Below are 18,185 nucleotides of genomic sequence, written 5' to 3' on the forward strand. Positions count from 1 at the left end.
TCATAAGCTTACTAAGCCAGTTACGCTTTCTGATTTGAATGGAGTGCCATCTAAATGGGGTTACTTATTAGTTATCATAGAAAATACATCTCAGTAATACCAGATAATAATAAGTGGATTAAACCAATGCTACCCAAACCTGAGTAATCACTGGGATTGTGATGGAAACTTTAAAACAAACAAACAAAAATATGTATGGCCCAACTCTACAGATTCTGATTCAGGAACTTTGGGTCTGGGCCAAGCATGTATATTTTTCAATGCTTCCTGGTCAGTTTTGCTGCAGAACCAGGTCTGGGGATCACTGGACTAAACCAATCCTGGTAGTTGTTGGAGAAGGATTAACTTTGTCTTATAACTCCATTCCTGTAGAGGAGTTTGAGTGGACTGAGATGGAACTGTGTCATGACAACTAGGATGTGTACTTCTGAAATAGTCTTTTAATCCACAGTGTTCTATACATGTTAAGAACACCAGACATTCAACCAGCAATAGAAACTATTAGGATATTTTCTATTAGGGTCTAAATGATTTGCTTATACCCTTTATTAGAAGAGTTCACTTTTGGACATTCAGTGTACAGCAGTGTTGGAAATGAAGAAGAGGGAACTTGAAGAGCTCTGGCCTGTGACTGCACCTCTTATGAGCCTATTTATCTATCTGTAAAATGGTGATAATGACAGATTGTTGTGAGGATAACTGGAGATTATGTAAAAATGTTCTGTAAATTACGAAGCATTAAACAAATGCCAGGGGATAAATAATGAATGAGAGGATGGACAGACTCCCAAGGTGGCCTAGAAGAGGGAGAGATGCCCTTTGACTGGAAGGGAGCAAGAATGGCTTCATGGACAAGATGGTTCTAAGTTGGGCTTTGAGGATGGCAAGATTTTCAATGGCCAGAGTTGGTGGGGGTAGGGCACCCAAAGTGAAGAAAACTCACAGAAGCAAACAAATGCACTGCATGTTTGGGAAACCACAGTGACTCTAGGGAAGTTAGATGAGAGGAGTTTTAGGAGAGGATAATATGCAAGAGGAACATACAAATGTCCCTATATCATTAATCTGAAAAATGGGGCCAGGCGTTGCCATTTACTTCAGTAATTTTTGAGGACATCGATAAAGGAATTATAGTACAGGACAGTAACAGACATTAATAATGATTAATGATGATGATCTCAGATTATTAAGGAAAAGTTAAACTATTTAGGACGGCAGGGAAGTATGTTTCTATTATAAGTATTTAACTAATAAATAGTTAAAGTGAATTATGTTTTGGTGCCAGAAGAGACTCCTTGAGTGATTTCAATAATTTAGTTACCTAGAAGAACAACTCTTCTTTCCTAATAATGATGGATAAATGAAATATCACCATGCATTGTTTTTATTTTCTCCTAAAAATAATATAAGCTCCCAGGCAGAACAAGCGTTTTTTTAAAAAGTATGTCATCAGTATAAGAATCTCTGTCACCTCTTACTGTTGTCTAAAACTTTGGCTTTTATTGTTACCAGAGGGAGGCCATTCTCCCTCTCCTACTTTTAGGTATGTCCTGGTACTTTTTCATAGCTCCTGGTACCACCCAATTGCTATATCAGGGGAAAAGATGCTAATGACCACTACTGTCCTGAGATCACTCACTGGGAAGCAGAATTGTATGAGCACTGGAGTCAGGTTGCCCACACACCTACCAGCTCCCTGGCCACCACTTACAAGTCCTATAACTATGGGCATGTCACTTAGTAACTATCTGAATCAGTTTCCTCATTTGTAATATGGGTCCTACTAATAGTACGTATTTCATAGGATTGTGAGAATTGAATAAAATAATACATGTAAAGCACTTAGAATAATCCTAGAAATATTAAGTGTTCAACTTACTTTTTCCCCTCAAAATATGTTTCTGAGATTTATCCGTATAGTTAAAGTTTACTCCTTTTCATTGCTATAATATTCCATTGTTTAGCAGCACGGAACTCCAAATGTTGGTTGTGGAGGTGCAAGATGTCCTGTCATATACAGATAAGATATAAAAAGGAATCCCAGGTAGTGGAATTATGGGTATTTTCATTATACTATGATAATTTCATTATACTATGAATTATACTATGTTTCATTATACTATGATAATTTCCAATTTTTCAAAAATTGGCTTTATCTATGGCTTTCAGAGATATTTGATTTTAAACCTGGTGGTAACAAGAGTTTACGGAAAATCCCATTCAGCAAGAAATAATAGTTGGTTAGCATCCAGGATGAGATTACAAGGTGAACTCCTCTGTAAATTGACAGATGCAACACAGCAGGGGCAAGACATGATAAGCTAAACTCTGTGTCCCCAAGGACACACTTATATATCCATTTAGATTTTCTTTGTGCCCAGCAAAGCTCTCAGAGATAGGTACTTAATTGAGGCTGCTACTACTAAGGATGCCCAGGGCAAACAGTGGCTATGGTGTTTTGTTCTGTACTGGTTTAAAACCCACCTGCCTTCTGTGGTTGCTTATGATAGTGTTTTCAGTCCCCCAGGGGACCAGAGAGAAGAGAGAAAATAGATTTCCTGTCCTCAATCTGGTGGGATCCAATCAGGAAAAGATAGATGAGGCCCAAGCATGGATCCAGAGGATACTGACCCTCCAGGACTACCACATCATTGAGGATATGCATATCCTCTACCTCGGGAAAAAGGAACATGGCTATTTGTCTGAGCTTCAGAAAACCTCACGGGTTTCTATCTCAGAGATTATCAGCCCGGGAAAAGCACATTTAGAGATTAAAGGAGCCCAGGCTGACCTCTTTAAGGCAGTTATGAACATTGAACTTATGCTGTGTGAAGTTCAAGAGGAAATAGCAAGAAAAAAGGAGCGCATCCTTTGGAGCTTGTCAGGTGAGTAACTTTCAATTAAGTTGGAAAGTCAGCCCTTCCAACTTTTGGGCGTGAGCGTGCATGTGTGTAAGTGAGTGAGAGATAGAATGGAAGAGGAGAGAGAGCAAACCATGCTGGGTCTGTTAGGCCATAACTTTTATAACCGTTTTTTGGCTCTTTCTACCAGCAGGGTTAATTATTAGTAAATGAACACACACACAAACACACACACACACACACACACACACACACACACACACGATTGGGTTTACTGATGATGACATGGATTGCCTAAGAGGCAATTATGACCAGGATAACCCAAGACCAGGCTCTAGGGAAAAAAAGTACATCCCTAATTCTGCAGATGGAGCATTCAAATGCAGACACATTCCACTTACTTAATTCATTTCTTTAATTGAGTTTTATTGCAATTATTTATTGCTGACAGCGTTAGGAGCCCTAAAATTACTTTGAGCCTTCCCACCAGAGTAAATTTCATTGGTACTGTGAGGTCCACTCAAGTATCACTCATTCAATGGGGCAAAATCCATCGGGATGACTATGGGAATTTGGGTCTGGAGAGATCCTTTTAACTTAGCCCTGGAGCTAATTGGGAGATCATACCATTGAAAATACTGTCTTGGGAAATAGAGGCTTATTTCTTCATTTATTCAACTAATGTGTATTGCATCCGTGTTATGTGAAGCATTGTGCTAGGTGCTTGGGATACAGTGATAAGATGAACATTGTTCCCACTCAAAATCTAACTGGGGGGCTTCCCTGGTGGCGCAGTGGTTGAGAGTCTGCCTGCCGATGCAGGGGACGTGGGTTCGTGCCCCAGTCCGGGAAGATCCCACATGCCGCGGAGGGGCTGGGCCCTTGAGCCATGGCTGCTGAGCCTGCGCGTCCGGAGGCTGTGTTCCGCAACGGGAGAGGCCACAACAGTGAGAGGCCCGCATACCGCAAAAAAAAAAAAAAAATCTAACTGGGGAAACTGAGAGGTAAGCAGGTTAGTTATGAACAGGAAGGTGAAAGTGCTCTGGAAACAACTAGGTGAGGCACCTAACCCAGACTTGGGAGGTAAGGGGAAAGCTTCTCAGGGGATGTGTCACAAATGGAGAAGTGAAGAATAGGTAGGAGTTAGTAAGGCAAAGAAAGAAACTTTCAAGAAATCAGACCATAGCTGGGCCTAGGTTATGCAAGACTTCATAAATCACATGAAAATATTCAGAGTTTTTCTTGAAACAAATGGAGAGCCTTGAATGATTTTAAGCAAAGACAAGGTCAGACTTGTATTTTAGAAAGATCACTGGTTGTAACATGGAGAGTGACTTTAGTGCAAAAATTCAGATGTAAAACTTCAGGGAACGTCTTATTTTCACCATGTGTTTGTAAAAATAGTTCAGGCGGATATGGTCGAAGTGAGTGGGAGTTTGCAATAAATGTTGTATCCATAGTCCACAGAAAACCCAATGTCAAAAAACATGGACAAAAATAATACTCAAGAATGAGACCCAAGACTATGATTTCTACTTAGCTCTTAAAACATAGTGAATGGGGGTCTTTAAACTGACATTGACACTTCTCAAGAGAACAAGGTAGAAAATAACACTGATGTCCTGTAATGCTTGTGGCATTACTTTAACTGCCTTCGTAAAGTTGGCCCATTCTCCTAGCTGTTGGCAATTTAGTCACGTTAAGTTCCTTGCTCTGCTGCAAGGTGGCATTTTTTGGCAGTTGATGACTAAGCATATTATTCTACAGCAGCGTTTCAGAGGTTCATAGAGACTCACCCCCTCTTAATCAGGTTAAGATCTACATTAACAAAATGAATAATTTTTTTTTTTTTTTTTTTTTTTTTGCGGTACGCAGGCCTCTCACTGTTGTGGCCTCTCCCGTTGCGGAGCACAGGCTCCGGACGCGCAGGCTCAGCGACCATGGCCCGTGGGCCCAGTCGCTCCGCGGTATGCGGGATCCTCCCGGACCGGGGCAGGAACCCGTGTCCCCAGCATCGGCAGGCAGACTCTCAACCACTGCGCCACTGGGCAAACCCAAAATGGGTAATTTTGAAATGAGTTATTACTACAGGGAGCATCAGCTATCCACCAGAACAGTATGTTTTAAATAATAGAAGATAGGCATGTGCTCCTCTTTTATGGTTCTCTTCTAATCCTTCCTGGTGAGTGTTTCTGATGGCAGGACTTCGTGGATCTTTGAGTTTCCGGTGCCCAGCTCAGTGCCTGGCATGTAATAGGAGCTCAGTAAATGTTTGCTGAACTCAAGAGAACTGAACTCTTATACTATACTTTATAAATGTGAGCTATTGCTCTCCAGATTTAATTTACAATCTCTTTGAAATGTCTTGGCTTTGGTGTTCCTCTGCTATGGAGTTATGTTCCTCCCGCTTTCCTGCTTTCTGGATTTACAACTTGGCCCTCTATAAGTTTCTCTGAATTTATCATCTGCTTTTTGTGGTTAAATTGAGCCCACTCAATTAGATAATGTGCTGGGGATTAGGTCATTTTAGTATACTTGGTCTTAAGTCAAATGGAAAGTAAACTGAAAGAAAAGAAGCCTTTTTTGGTGTTTTCATATGTCCATCTGTGTATTTAGTCCAGTAAGGAGCTCCTTTGGGCAATAAAAGGTTGTCCCTTGAATGTAAAATAGGAAAGAAGTTAAGGAAGGAAAGAAGGAAGGAAAAGAGCAAAAAGGAAGGAAGGGAGGAAAGACATGACACCACAAACTATTAATCTCCAAATTTTGTTCTTCTTCGTTGGGTGGCCTATGAATAACATATATACTAAATATTCTGCCTTGCCCCTTACAGAAAGCACTGGTGAAAGCCAGGTTTATAATCTTGGATCTGTACTTATTAGCTTTGTGATATCGAGCAAGTCACTTAACTTCTCTGAGTTTCAATTTCCCTATTTGTAAAACTGTGTTAATTATTTCAGTGGTGGTTTGTAATACCCAAATGAGGTAGAGATACAAAACTGTTTCGAAAACTTTGAGGTATTACATAAATGTCATACCGTTTTCCATCGCCCCTTAGCATTTTCTTATGCTTATGTTTTTTGTTGATTGGCATCCTGGCTAGAAATACAAACATTTCCTATTAGCAATACAACTATATATCATCATTACAGCATTGATGGGGGGAGTATATATTAATGCTCTTTTTTCTTTTATCCCCTCAGCTTCATAATCCAAATCATCTGAGGACAAATTTATTTATTTATTTATTCTGTGGGAGATTCTGCCTCCCATGGGATGTAACGTTTTTTCTTGAGCTCGATTATTTTATTTATTTATTTATTTATTTATTTATTTGCCCGCACCCCGCGGCATCTGGAACTTCCTGGACCAGGGATCAAACCTGAGCCCCCTGCAGTGGAAGTGTGGAGTCTTAACCACTGGACCACCAAGGAAGTCCTGAGGACAAATTTATTAACCCCCTATTTTATCCTATGACTTCTCATGGTATTATAGCTGTTCTTGCATGTCCTAAACATATGAGGCATACAAGTTAAACTGCTTATATATTCCTCCAAATTTTTATAATTTGTTTCATTTAATTTTTGTTTATTTATTTATTTACTTATTTGGCCATGGGGCACGGCTTGCAGGATCTTAGTTCCGCGACCAGGGATCGAACCCAGGCCCCGGCAGTGAAAGCACTGAGTCCTAACCACTGGACAGCCAGGGAATTCCCTCATTTAATTTCCTTACAAACCTTTCCCTCTCACGAGCACTGAGACAAAGTTTTATGTTACTCATTTTCAGGGCAGCAGATTGATCAGCAACCAGAAAACCAGAATCCAATGAAGGAAAATACATTTTTGAAATGCCTGAAGCTTTCAACTCGAGAAATTCAGGATCAAAAGAAACAGTTTGAAGACTGTGGTTTGTGGGTTATAAAGGTATACTTAATTAAGGGAGGAATTTCACTTATCTGCTCTCACTTGGTTCTACAGCCAAAAGAAGAACTCCCCTGCTAATGTCTCTAAGCTAGCTGCTCAATGACCTGGAATCCTAGGAATTAGTCTGAAAGGAGGGCAGGGATGGGCAGGTATGAGAGATATAATTGGAATCAAGTGGTAGAAATGATGTCAGGATGTACAGAAGCATAGACCCAAGACTCAGAGATAAGCTATCTGTCTGTCTCGAAGCAAAATAAAAGAAACGTAATAGCATTTATCACACTTATAATTATTTACCTATTTTTAGCTCTCACTAAACTATGAGCTTTAACAGGGCAAAGACTGTGTCTGCAGTTGACCATTTCATTACCAGCAATCACATAGTGATTGCTCAGGGAATTTTTATCGAAGTAGGGACAGGGAATTTTGAAGAGATAGAAGTCAAAATAGGAGAGGGTTGGGGCCAGGAGAGACTCTTAGCAACTTTATATGAAAAGCAAATCACATGCAAAGTAATATGCACATAAGTGCCTTTATTTTTGAAGCAGAGTAGCAGGCAATTTAAGTAGCAGTTCTCCAGTTTCTTTTTCAGTTTTTCATTTCCTTGGGCTGTAGGTGGAGAAGATAGACAATGCACTTCTCATGGCTGCCTTCCAAAGAAGGAAGAAAATGATGGAAGAGAGAACCCATGGGAAACCTGTGAGCCACAGGTTGTTTCAGCAAGTCCCACACCAGTTCTGCAAAATGGTATGCAGGGTCGGCTTTCACAGAATGTACTCCGTGCCCTGCGGTAGGTGTCAGTCCCTCATAATCGGGGTTACTCTATGCGGGAATTGGTGAGCAGACATCAGCAGATGACTCACCACTAACAGCATTTGTTGCTTTGGTAAGGGGGTCATTTACAACTGGGATTTAGTGGTAAAGTTTTTTGGAAAGGGTCATATTTAAAATTTTTCCTTCATGTATACTGTGGCTGGTGGCTTTTATGTTGATGAAATTGTTTGCAGTAAGAGCTACAGTTCACACTGTTTTTCCCCTTTCTGTGTTTGTGTCCTATCTGCAGAGAGCACCCTGGAGCTTTTTTTTTTTTTCTTATCTCAACGAAATTATTATCAACGCTACCAAACAATCTTCCTCCCTTAATTAAAAGAGCATTTTCCTGAATATAATAAAGTTGGTCCTTTCTCTTTTTTTTTTTTTTTTTTGTGGTACACGGGCCTCTCACTGTTGTGGCCTCTCCCGTTGCGGAGCACAGGCTCCGGACGCCCAGGCTCAGCGGCCATGGCTCAAGGGCCTAGCCCCTCCGCGGCATGTGGGATCTTCCCGGACCGGGGCACGAACCCACATCCCCTGCATCGGCAGGTGGACTCTCAACCACTGTGCCACCAGGGAAGCCCTGGTCTTTTCTCTTCCATGCTCTTCATTTCCAGTAGCTGCCAGTGAATGAATTAGGCATCACCTTAGTTATGGGGGTTCTACGTGTAGTAGCTTCTATGTCTCAGTTGTACAAAAATATTTCATACTTTACTGCTATATTTTCTCTTTTAAATCTCTCCATAAGAAGCTAAGAAGTTTAGTAATCATCATGGAGGATACTAGCGAGGCAGCTTGATTTTGCCTGGTCCATTAAATATGTCGCTTTTGATCTTCACCTTTCAAATACATAGCATGATCCTTCCTGCAGAGCCTACTCCAAGGCTTGATTTCTGGAAAGCAAAGGTTCTGGAAATGATCTCTTTGCCCCAGAGAAAACATAAGCAATACCCAGGGTAAAAATTGGACCTGAACAATTTTTCACCTGGGGATAAAAATTGATAAATGAATCCCCACCAAGAAGTCTTGGAGTGTAACCAGGGAAGTGATGATCAGTATGATCCTTTCACTGGCAAAACCTTAAAAATTCACGACTTCCATTTGCTCCTAAACCCATTGTAGCTGGCATCTCTGCACTCCACCCCTGCCCCTCCTATTTTGACTTAAACTACTCTAAGAACATCACAATCCTCATATTTTTCAAATCCAGCGAGTGCCCTCTTTTCAGTTCTGTGGTAGACACTGCTAATTGCCTACCCAACATCTGTGCACATATTTCTTCCCCAAGTAGCTAAGACACACACCATCCTCCCAAGGAAGACTGTCACAAAGTCTCATCTTAGCTTATCATCAGCCTCAAGTCCAGACAGTACTTTCTTAAAGCTTAAAGGCAAGGTAATTTTCCTAATACATTCATTACACAACGATATGAGAGGGAGCAGGAAAACCGCAATAAAAACTCCCAGTTCGAAAGGGGAGAAAGGAAAACACACAAGTCACTGGTCTACACCACTAACCACGTGCTGCTGGACCGGTATAGTATTCTATTCTGGGAGTGGAGTAAGACATTTGTTTTGCACTCTGGGAAAAATCTTCCTTACGTATTGCCGCCCTTGGTCATTTCTAGGTGAACTGCCTACCAGGGGTCTATAGATTGCCCTAGGGATCTAGAATGCTCCCAGGCTACTGATAGCTGGACTTGTAGTTTTTTTCAGCCATACGATTCCTTTAAAAACTAAGCAGCATGAGGCCTGTTTGTTTCTGGTCAAGTTTGTGTCTTTTTAACCCAGCCAAATATCTTGTCTCCATCTAGTCTTTAAGCCTCAAGATTCTGGTCTTTTACCTACTGGCCTCTGTGCTCTGCCCACTTCCCTAGCCATTAGCTCAACAGCTACTGCCTTGAGGGAATTCAGGCAATTCAGACTCAGTGAGGAGATAATACTCATAATGTGACCTGTGCCAATGTGTCTGGTGAGAACGTTTAACTGAACGTGCCTGAGAAACCCTGGAGACATCAGTTTTGTCACCACTGAGCAACTCATTTTTTTTAACCTAGTTTTCATTTGGAGTGTAAAGGCTCCTGGCTTTTTCACACCTGCATGGTTCCAAATTATGGGACTCTCAGTAAACTTAGATGCCATGTGTTGGTAGAGGGGGCTTCTATTAACAAAGCTTTATTTATTTTTTTCTATCTTTCTTGCATTCTAGCCAGGTCTATTCTGAATTCATCTCTTGCTTGTAAGACTTGGATGAATGCAGCAAGAATGTTCCTGCATGCTTGCAGTTTCTTTATTGGATTCATTCATTCATTCCATAAGTATTTATTGAAAACCATTCTAAGCGTCAGGCCCTGTGCTATGTGGGAGGGATACAACGGTGAAACAAAATAGAGTTCCTGCCCTTATAATTTAAATCTAGTGAGTCCATCTGTTGTCCTTTTTTTAAATATTGGTATTTTCTGGAGTTCTGAAGGAACCTTCGCTCTTTTTCCTCTACAATGTCCCCCTGCGTGATTACACCTATTCCCATGACTTCAACTCCTACCTCTATGGTGATGACTTGCAAATTTGTAACTCTAACCCCCTACGTTTCTCCGGACCCGCAGGCCCATATTTCTGTCTTTTGGACACCTCTACCTAGATGTCCCATAGCCACCGCAAACTGAACGCTTTTCTTGGCCATACTTTTCCTTAAGAAAGGGGCTCCCCCCACCCCACCCCCCATACTCCCTAAACTGGCTAATACCCCCATCCATCTACCAGGTCTCCTAGGCTGGAAACTTTATCATCCTCCATTCCTTCCTTTCTCTCGCTCTCATATTGAGGCAGTCATGCAGTTCTAGTGATTCTCAATAAAATTCTCAGTCCAGACTTACCTCTCTGTTCCTACTGCTTTAGTTCATCTTCCCCTAAGCCTAGACCATTACCTGGTCTTTTCCTTGCCTCAAAACCATCTGACCTGTCCTTTACTCTGCTACCAGAATTAGCATGCTAAAAAATTACACGCCTGTTTAACATCTACATTTTTAGTTGCCTACAAGGTAAAAAACCCAAACTCCTTAGCAGAGCATTTAAGGCCTTGGACCCATGTTATTTCACCAGCTTATCGCTTACTATATTCCTCAACACACTAGCTGTGAACTTCTTAGAGCTTCCTAAATACGTGCTGTATGCTTTCATGCCTCTGTGCCTTTCCATGTGGAATGGCTTCTGTCCTCACCCTTTCTAGTCCTGCGAACTCCTCTTCCTTCTTCAAGATATAGTTCAAATGGCATCTCCTGTTTGACACCTTCTGCAGCTCCTGCAGGCCCAGCAAGTTGCTTCCCTGTGTGCTCCTGTACTTCATTGCTTTGTTACATCTGTAAATCTAACAAGTACAAAAATTTACAGTCCCACACATCTCAGGTGTGGGACTTGTTTTCTTTAGGGTTCTATAACTGAACTTTAGCTTTCATGCGCCCATGTCCACAGATATGGAAAACTCCATCCTGACAGTTCAGGATGAACTCAGTCATTTTCAGAGTTTTCTTAGTCCATTTGGGCTGTTTTTTAAAAAATATTTATTTATTTAGCTGCATCAGGTCTTAGTTGCAACATGTGGGATCTTTTAGTTGCAGCATGTGAACTCTTAGTTGTGGCATGTGGGATCTAGTTCCCTGACCAGGGATTGAACCCAGGCCCCCTGCATTGGGAGCACGGAGTCTTAGCTGCTGGACCACCAGGGAAGTCCCCATTTGGTGTTTAAACTCAGTTCCTGCAAGGCTTTGCCCTTTCTTCTCCTAATATCCTTGAGATTGCTCTAGATGGTGGGCAGGCATTGTGGGGAGGGTGGTCTAGCTTATGGCCCCCCATCTGTCCTCTGCCCCCAGTGTCCTCTGGTAGGTAAGCCACCCTGGGCTTTGGTCATTAGCACCTTCCCAGACTTAAATTTCCAATGCCCTTTGCTCTTAAGTAGTGTCTACACAGGCTGCTCTGTCTTTCATGCCGGGGGAAATTGTTTCCCGGCCAGGTCTGTGGGCCTCCTGCAGCACAGGAAACTTTTGAGTGTGCTCATCCTCCAAGCTGAAATGCGGGCTCTTGCGGGGGGCTGTCCTCACCTGTTCTGGACATCTTCCCAGCCATTGCTACTTTCCACTCAAGTGCCAGGCTGGGTGAGGGGCTGCACTCAGCGGGGTCAGGCAATGGTCCCTTCTGCTGTGGAAGTCCCCCCAGTTTCTCTGAGATTTCTATTATTCTGCTCCATCTTGGCTCCCAGGGCTCTTTCAAGGGAGTGAGGCAGTAAAGTGAGCAAGTTCTCAGAGTCCCCAAGAGTTCTAGTCATGTCCTCTCTGATTCTTCTCTTACTACCAGGTAGAAGGAAAAACTTTTATCTTTCTTTTTTAAATTAACTTATTTATTTATTTAGTCTTGGCTGAGTTGGGTCTTTGTTGCTGCTCATGGGCTTTCTCTAGTTGCAGCGAGCAGGGGCTACTCTTTGTTGTGGCGCGCAGGCTTCTCATTGCGGTGGCTTCTCTTGTTGCGGAGCACGGGCTCTAGGCGTGCGGGCTTCAGTAGTTGAGGCACGTGGGCTCAGTAGTTGTGGCTCGCGGGCTCTGGAGCACAGGCTCAGTAGTTGTGGTGCACAGTCTTATTTGCTCCACAGCATGTGGGATCGTCCTGGACCAGGGCTCGAACCTGTGTCCCCTGCATTGGCAGGCGGATTCTTAACCACTGCGCCACCAGGGAAGCCCAAAACTTTTATCTTGAAGTAAGAAAACTGCTTTAGAATATCTTGTATTCTTTCCTCTCTCATATATGGTATAAACTCCATGCTCTAAATTCTTCAGGCTTTTGGCCTTTTGGTTCAAAAAAACCTCCTTTTTCTCTCTCAGAAAACCTAACTCTGAAAGCCAGACTTTTATGACTATATTCTCTGCTTGATTAAAAATAATTTTGTCATTTATGTATACATACGTGTATATATCATATATATGTATATTCAATTGAATTTGTTCTAAATTTTATTCTTTTTGCCTCTGAGGTGATAAGTAGCAAGAACTCAATGGGTAGAGGAACGAGGAGCAAGAAGAAACCCCCAAAAAAGAAATCTTTGAATTTTATCTCAAAATATTTTCTTGCCACATAAAATTGTACTGTATTTTATCTGTTTACATGTGGGGAGTTCTCTTTGTGAACATGTCTTAGCCACTTTTGAAGCTCAAGTCCATCATGGTAGCCACTGGCCACATGTGGATATTGAGCACTTAAAATGTGGTTAATCCGAATTGAGATGTGCTGTAAGTGTCAAAAAATACATACTGGATTTTAAAGACCACTGCCAAAGAAAAGAATGTAAAATATCTCAGTAATTTTTATGTTGATTACATGTTGAAATGATAACATTTTAGATATAATAGGTTAAAAAATATACTATTAATTTTACCTTTTTTAATGCAGTGACTAGAAAATTTAAAATTACATATGTGGCTTCCATTACATTTCTTTTTTTTTTTTTTTTTTTTTTTGCGGTACGTGGGCCTCTCACTGTTGTGGCCTCTCCCCTTGCGGAGCACAGGCTCCGGACGCGCAGGCTCAGCGGCCGTGGCTCACGGGCCCAGCCACTCCGCGGCATGTGGGATCTTCCCAGACCGGGTCACGAACCCATGTCCCCTGCATCGGCAGGCAGACTCTCAACCACTGCGCCACCAGGGAAGCCCTCCATTACACTTCTATTGTTCAGTGCTGCTCTAGAACCTGAAACAGTGTTTGGTTATGTCCCAAGTAAATGTAAAGAAAGAGAGAGGGAAGAATGGAAGGGAAGGAGGGAGAGAGAATATGGCTTCAAAGAAGTTTTCAGTTTTTTCCCCCTCTAAGTAGGGGTAGAGAGGGCATTAAGCAGGGATTATTACCTTGAGGACCAGAGTTTGGTCCTCAGCTTCCTGAGAGTTCTTAATATTCCAGAGAAGAGAAGACAGATGACAAGCATATATATCAGTGTGGAGAATATTCATTTCCAGTGGTTGGAATAGGGCACATCCTCCTTGTATCACAGTATTAAGGATGCCTGATGAATGGAAAACTTCCTGGTGAGCACAGACCTAGATCAAAAGCATGTAGAAATTCTCTGTGGGCTATTTTGCCAGGCTCATGCTCTGGGTGATCACTGCCTTTTTTTTTTGGCCTCAGCCTTCATGCTGCTTCTCAGTGGTTCCCTGCACCCCACTGACCTGCTCTGGGACTGGCCCCAAGCCTGATAGCCAATCTCAGTGTCCATGGCCCCACTGATGCCACCCCCAAACCAGGACCTGTCTATGTGTATGGATGCAGAGTTCCCAGGTTACAGGCCACTGTGGGCTGGGGTGTAGGGAGGGGAGAACATGGACCAGAGCCCAGACTGTTCTAGGCTCAGTCCAGCCTTAGGAGTCTTTCTGTGACAGGGTTCATTCAGTAACTGCCTCAGGGCTTGGTCTGAAGTCAGGCTGAAGGGTTGGGATGTGACGGGGTCAGCCTCCAACTGTGGCTGAGGTTCAGGGAGCTGGACACACCTTTTCTTTCTCTAACATTCAGCCATGCTCTCTAACAGACGGGCAGGGCTTTAGCGCCCCGCATTGTGTCCAGGCCCAGGACACTTGCTCATACCCAGTAAAGTGACTTCAAGCCTCAGATCTAGAGAGGTTTCTGTTCCTCACTGGGGTGTGTCTCAAGGGCCAGAACTAATGGGGCAGTGAATGATTATATGGAGTGATTTCAGGGACACCAGGGAAGCTGCTAGAACCCTCCAAATGCTCCTTCCATCTGTCTGGTCAATACTGACATCCCTCAGTTAGAGATTCATCTATTTGGATTAGCTTTTGGAACAGGGAAAAATCCCTAGACTAAGCGCCAGGAGATGAGGAACCAAGTCTCATCTTTGCCTCCTATTTGAGGTTGGTATTACCACACCTATCCCTGCCCCACAGTAGAGAATATCCCTCTAGTAACCAGATGTCTGTGTCCCCAGAATCCAGAGTGTCTCCTCCTGAACAATGTAGCATGCACACTAACGTTACTTCATATGCTCAGCATTCCCCTTATTTTGACATATTTTTCGTGTAATGCTGTCCATGAATTTGGAAGACACTTTGCCTTTCTTACATGCTTTTTTCACTAGCTCTAAAGAGTTCTAGACATATCCTTATTTGTAGCTTGTAGATGTCAGGCCATGTTCTAATAGAAACAGAACCTTCCCTACATTATGCTGTCTTTATTAGCTGCTCGGCTGGTAAGTTGACTTAAGTCATACTCTCACTGAACCTCAGATTTTTCATGCTATATGGAGATCCTACCCAAATCACGTATTAATTGAAGATAATCAATGTAAAAATGCTTTGTAAATCATAGACTCCTCTACAAACTCTAATGGTATATTAAGATGTAAGCTATCATTATTTTCGTGATATTAGTGTTAATTTGCCCCAAGTGAACAACTTTGGGTGTCTTTGCTACAGACACAGGGACTTGAGAGCAGGAAGTGGTGATTATTTGGAGGACTAAGGAGTGAATACATTTTAGTACCCAAATAGGCAATGTGATTTGTCAGATCATAATAATCTTTAATTTTTTTTCTCTTATCAGACCCAAAATATGGAGCTGGAATATACTTCACCAAGAACCTCAAAAACATAGCACACCAGATCAAGAAAACATCTGCCACAGATAAGCTGATCTATGTGTTTGAGGCTGAAGTACTCACAGGCTCCTTCTGCAAGGGTCATCAGTTAAATATTGTTCCCCCACCATTGCATCCTGGAGCCGTAGATTGCCATGACAGTGTGGTTGACAATGTTTCCAGCCCTGAAACCTTTGTCATTTTTAGTGACACACAGGCTGTGCCCCAGTATTTGTGGACTTGCATCCAAAATCATGTACAGGATTACTCAGGACAAATGGTGCTGTCTCCACAGCAGCCTTGGAGGAAACTCTCAAGTGGCAGCTCTGTTGATTAACCTCCACATCATTTTAACAACAGGTATGACCTTCCTTTGGAGGAACTAACCAAATAATGACCATCAGTGACTCAAAGAGTGGTTTGAATATGTCAAATAAACTATCATCTTAGTGCCTTCATCTTTGTCTTCCTCTCTTGGGGTTGGGGTGGGTAGATAACAACTAAAACACTCTTAGGACCTCTCCCTCTCCTTCAAGTTGTCCTTTTATCTTCTTTACCATAGGCAATAGCAAAAATGTTTTACATGTAATGAAGAGATTTTCCAGTATATAATCCAATCCTTTTATTTTGTAAAATGATGATAGTGTAACATATTAAGACGGCAAGATGATTTTAGATTTTCCAGAGAATCTTATAAAGTGCTTTATATATCAAAATAAATCACCTTTGTCAAAGTAACTGGCTCTGAAAATTATGTGTAAAATGAACTTATTTGCAGTGGAAGGACACCAGACGGCCAATATTCTACTGCTACCCCTTTTGGATTCAGCTATTTCAAGTAATGCCACTCAGGCACCATGAGGCTAAATTATTAATTCACCAAATATATCTTGGTCACCAGATGTATGTATTTCAGTCATTTTCTCGGTGCTGGGGCTACGATGCTGGACAAGACAAATGTCTTCCTAAAGCTTTCAGCCAAAATAATCAGAAAGGCAGCTATGGACAACTTAACAAGTGTGACTCGGTATAACAAAAGAGGAATTACAGATTCTTTGGAAAAATTTAAGGAGGAGAAGGATAAATTAATCTGGGGTTGGGAGGAAGTCCTTTAAAAAAAAGTGAAATTCAAGTTGAGACCTGAAGAATTTTTAAGATAGGCGAATTAGGAACGCAGCACATTGGGAACACAGTTGGAAGAGTATTCTGTGCAGAGAGCTCTTAAAAAGGCTGAATCTACTGTGACTGTGGCCATATTTGACTTCAGATTTCTGCAATGTAGTGGCCAGCTAATCTCAGCATGCATCTCTTTCCTATTCTGAAATCAATATCTCTCTATACTTCCAAACTTCCCTGACCTTCACATCCTCAACCTCTTGTCTAGAATACTTCCTCCTCCTCATCTTACCTTAGCCAGCATTCTTCATCTTAAAAGAAGCATGTTTATTGTCTCATATGTTACTGCCCTTGAATGTGGGCAAGAGGAGTCCCGCCCTGGACTTCTGGTTTGAGAGGGTCTCACTCTCAACCTTCCTCTGGCCATGCCCATCTCCACAAGGTGAGGAATGCACAAGGTCAAGAGAATGTGTCCATTTGGAACCTGCGCACCTCACTTCTAAGCCACCCACTAGGTACCTGGAACTCTAAGTTCCCGCCTACACAGCTTCAAGTCTACTTCCAGGACTCTTCCTTGGGTCTCTCTCCCAAGGGTAGACTATGCCACAGTCTGCATCAAGAATGGCCACGGAGTAAGTGTTTTCAGGGATGGAGCTTGGACATGAGGGCTGAGGTGTTCACACGCCTGTGCATGAGGCTGTGGTACAGAGTTGAGGGTGAGAGGACTGATTTGAAAGATCTAGCATATGTTTAATAGAGATGTCAAAAGATAATGGAGGAGAGGCAGTGTTCACAAGGGTAAGAAAAGAAACAACCCATACCAAGAAACATAATGAAACTGTAGGCCACCAAAGAGGTGATCTTAAAAGCAGGCAGAGGGAACAGTCAAGCTATCTACAAAAGAATGACAATTAGACTGACAACATATTTCTTGTTGTAGGCAGTATAATGTCCTTCCTCTTCTCATTGCAAAGATGTCCACACCTTAACCTCCTGAATCTGTGAATATATTACCTTACATGGCAAAAGGCATTTTGCAGATGTGATTAAAGTTACCCTTCAGGGTCAGGGGAAGGGATAGTTAGGGAGTTTGGGGTCGACATATACACATTGCTATATTTAAGATGGATAACCAACAAGGACGTACTGTATAGCACAGGGAACTCTGCTCAATGTTATGTGGCAGCTTGGATGGGAGGGGAGTCTGGGGGAGAATGGATACATGTATATGTATGGCTGAGTCACTTTGCTGTGCACCTGAAACTATCACAACATTGTTAATTGGCTATACCTCAATATAAAATAAAAATAAAGTTACCCTTCAGATTAACCAGGATTATCCAGGTCAGCCCAATCTAATCACATAAGAGATGGCAGCATGAGAAAAATTTGATGCCCTGTGCTTGTTCTGAGATGCAAGGACCAGTGAGAAGCTTCTAGGAGCTAAGGGTAGCCTCTGACAACCAGTGAAGAAAGTGAGAAATCAGTTCTTTAACTGCATGGAACTGAATTCTACCAACACCTGGAGTGAACAAGGAAATGGACTCAAAAGCTTCCAGAAAGGAGTGAAGCCTGCCAACACTTTGATTTTAGCCCAGTGAGACCTATGCCTGACTTCTGACCTATAGAACTGTGAGACAGTATAGTTGTGCTTTTATAAGTCACTAAAGTTGTGGTGATTCGTTATGGCAGTAATAGAAAACTAATACTGAAGCCTGAAGGCATTTGCATAATATATTCAAAGGGCTGAGAAAAATGAGCTGTTAACCTAGAATTCTGTAATTAGCTAAGCTTTTATTTTGCCTTAATTCTTTTTTTTTCTTTCTTTTTTTTTTTTTTTTTTTGG

General features: G+C 42.0%; 1 protein-coding gene across 4 annotated transcripts in view; it reads left to right on the top strand.

Moving 5' to 3' along the window:
* PARP9 (poly(ADP-ribose) polymerase family member 9) overlaps window positions 1-15,974 on the top strand; it is a 32,579-nt gene extending 16,605 nt beyond the window's left edge. For all 4 annotated transcript variants that reach the window (XM_032629880.1, XM_032629882.1, XM_032629881.1 and 1 more), the window contains exons 8-11: window positions 2,520-2,885; window positions 6,648-6,784; window positions 7,400-7,574; window positions 15,190-15,974. In XM_032629880.1, the coding sequence (XP_032485771.1) occupies window positions 2,520-2,885; window positions 6,648-6,784; window positions 7,400-7,574; window positions 15,190-15,560 (1,049 nt within the window). In that variant the 3' untranslated portion in view covers window positions 15,561-15,974. The remainder of the gene's footprint in view (window positions 1-2,519; window positions 2,886-6,647; window positions 6,785-7,399; window positions 7,575-15,189) is intronic.
* Window positions 15,975-18,185: the final 2,211 nt, after the last annotated feature.

This window comes from Phocoena sinus, chromosome 4, assembly GCF_008692025.1.
Source record: "Phocoena sinus isolate mPhoSin1 chromosome 4, mPhoSin1.pri, whole genome shotgun sequence".
Taxonomy (NCBI): Eukaryota; Metazoa; Chordata; class Mammalia; order Artiodactyla; family Phocoenidae; genus Phocoena; species Phocoena sinus.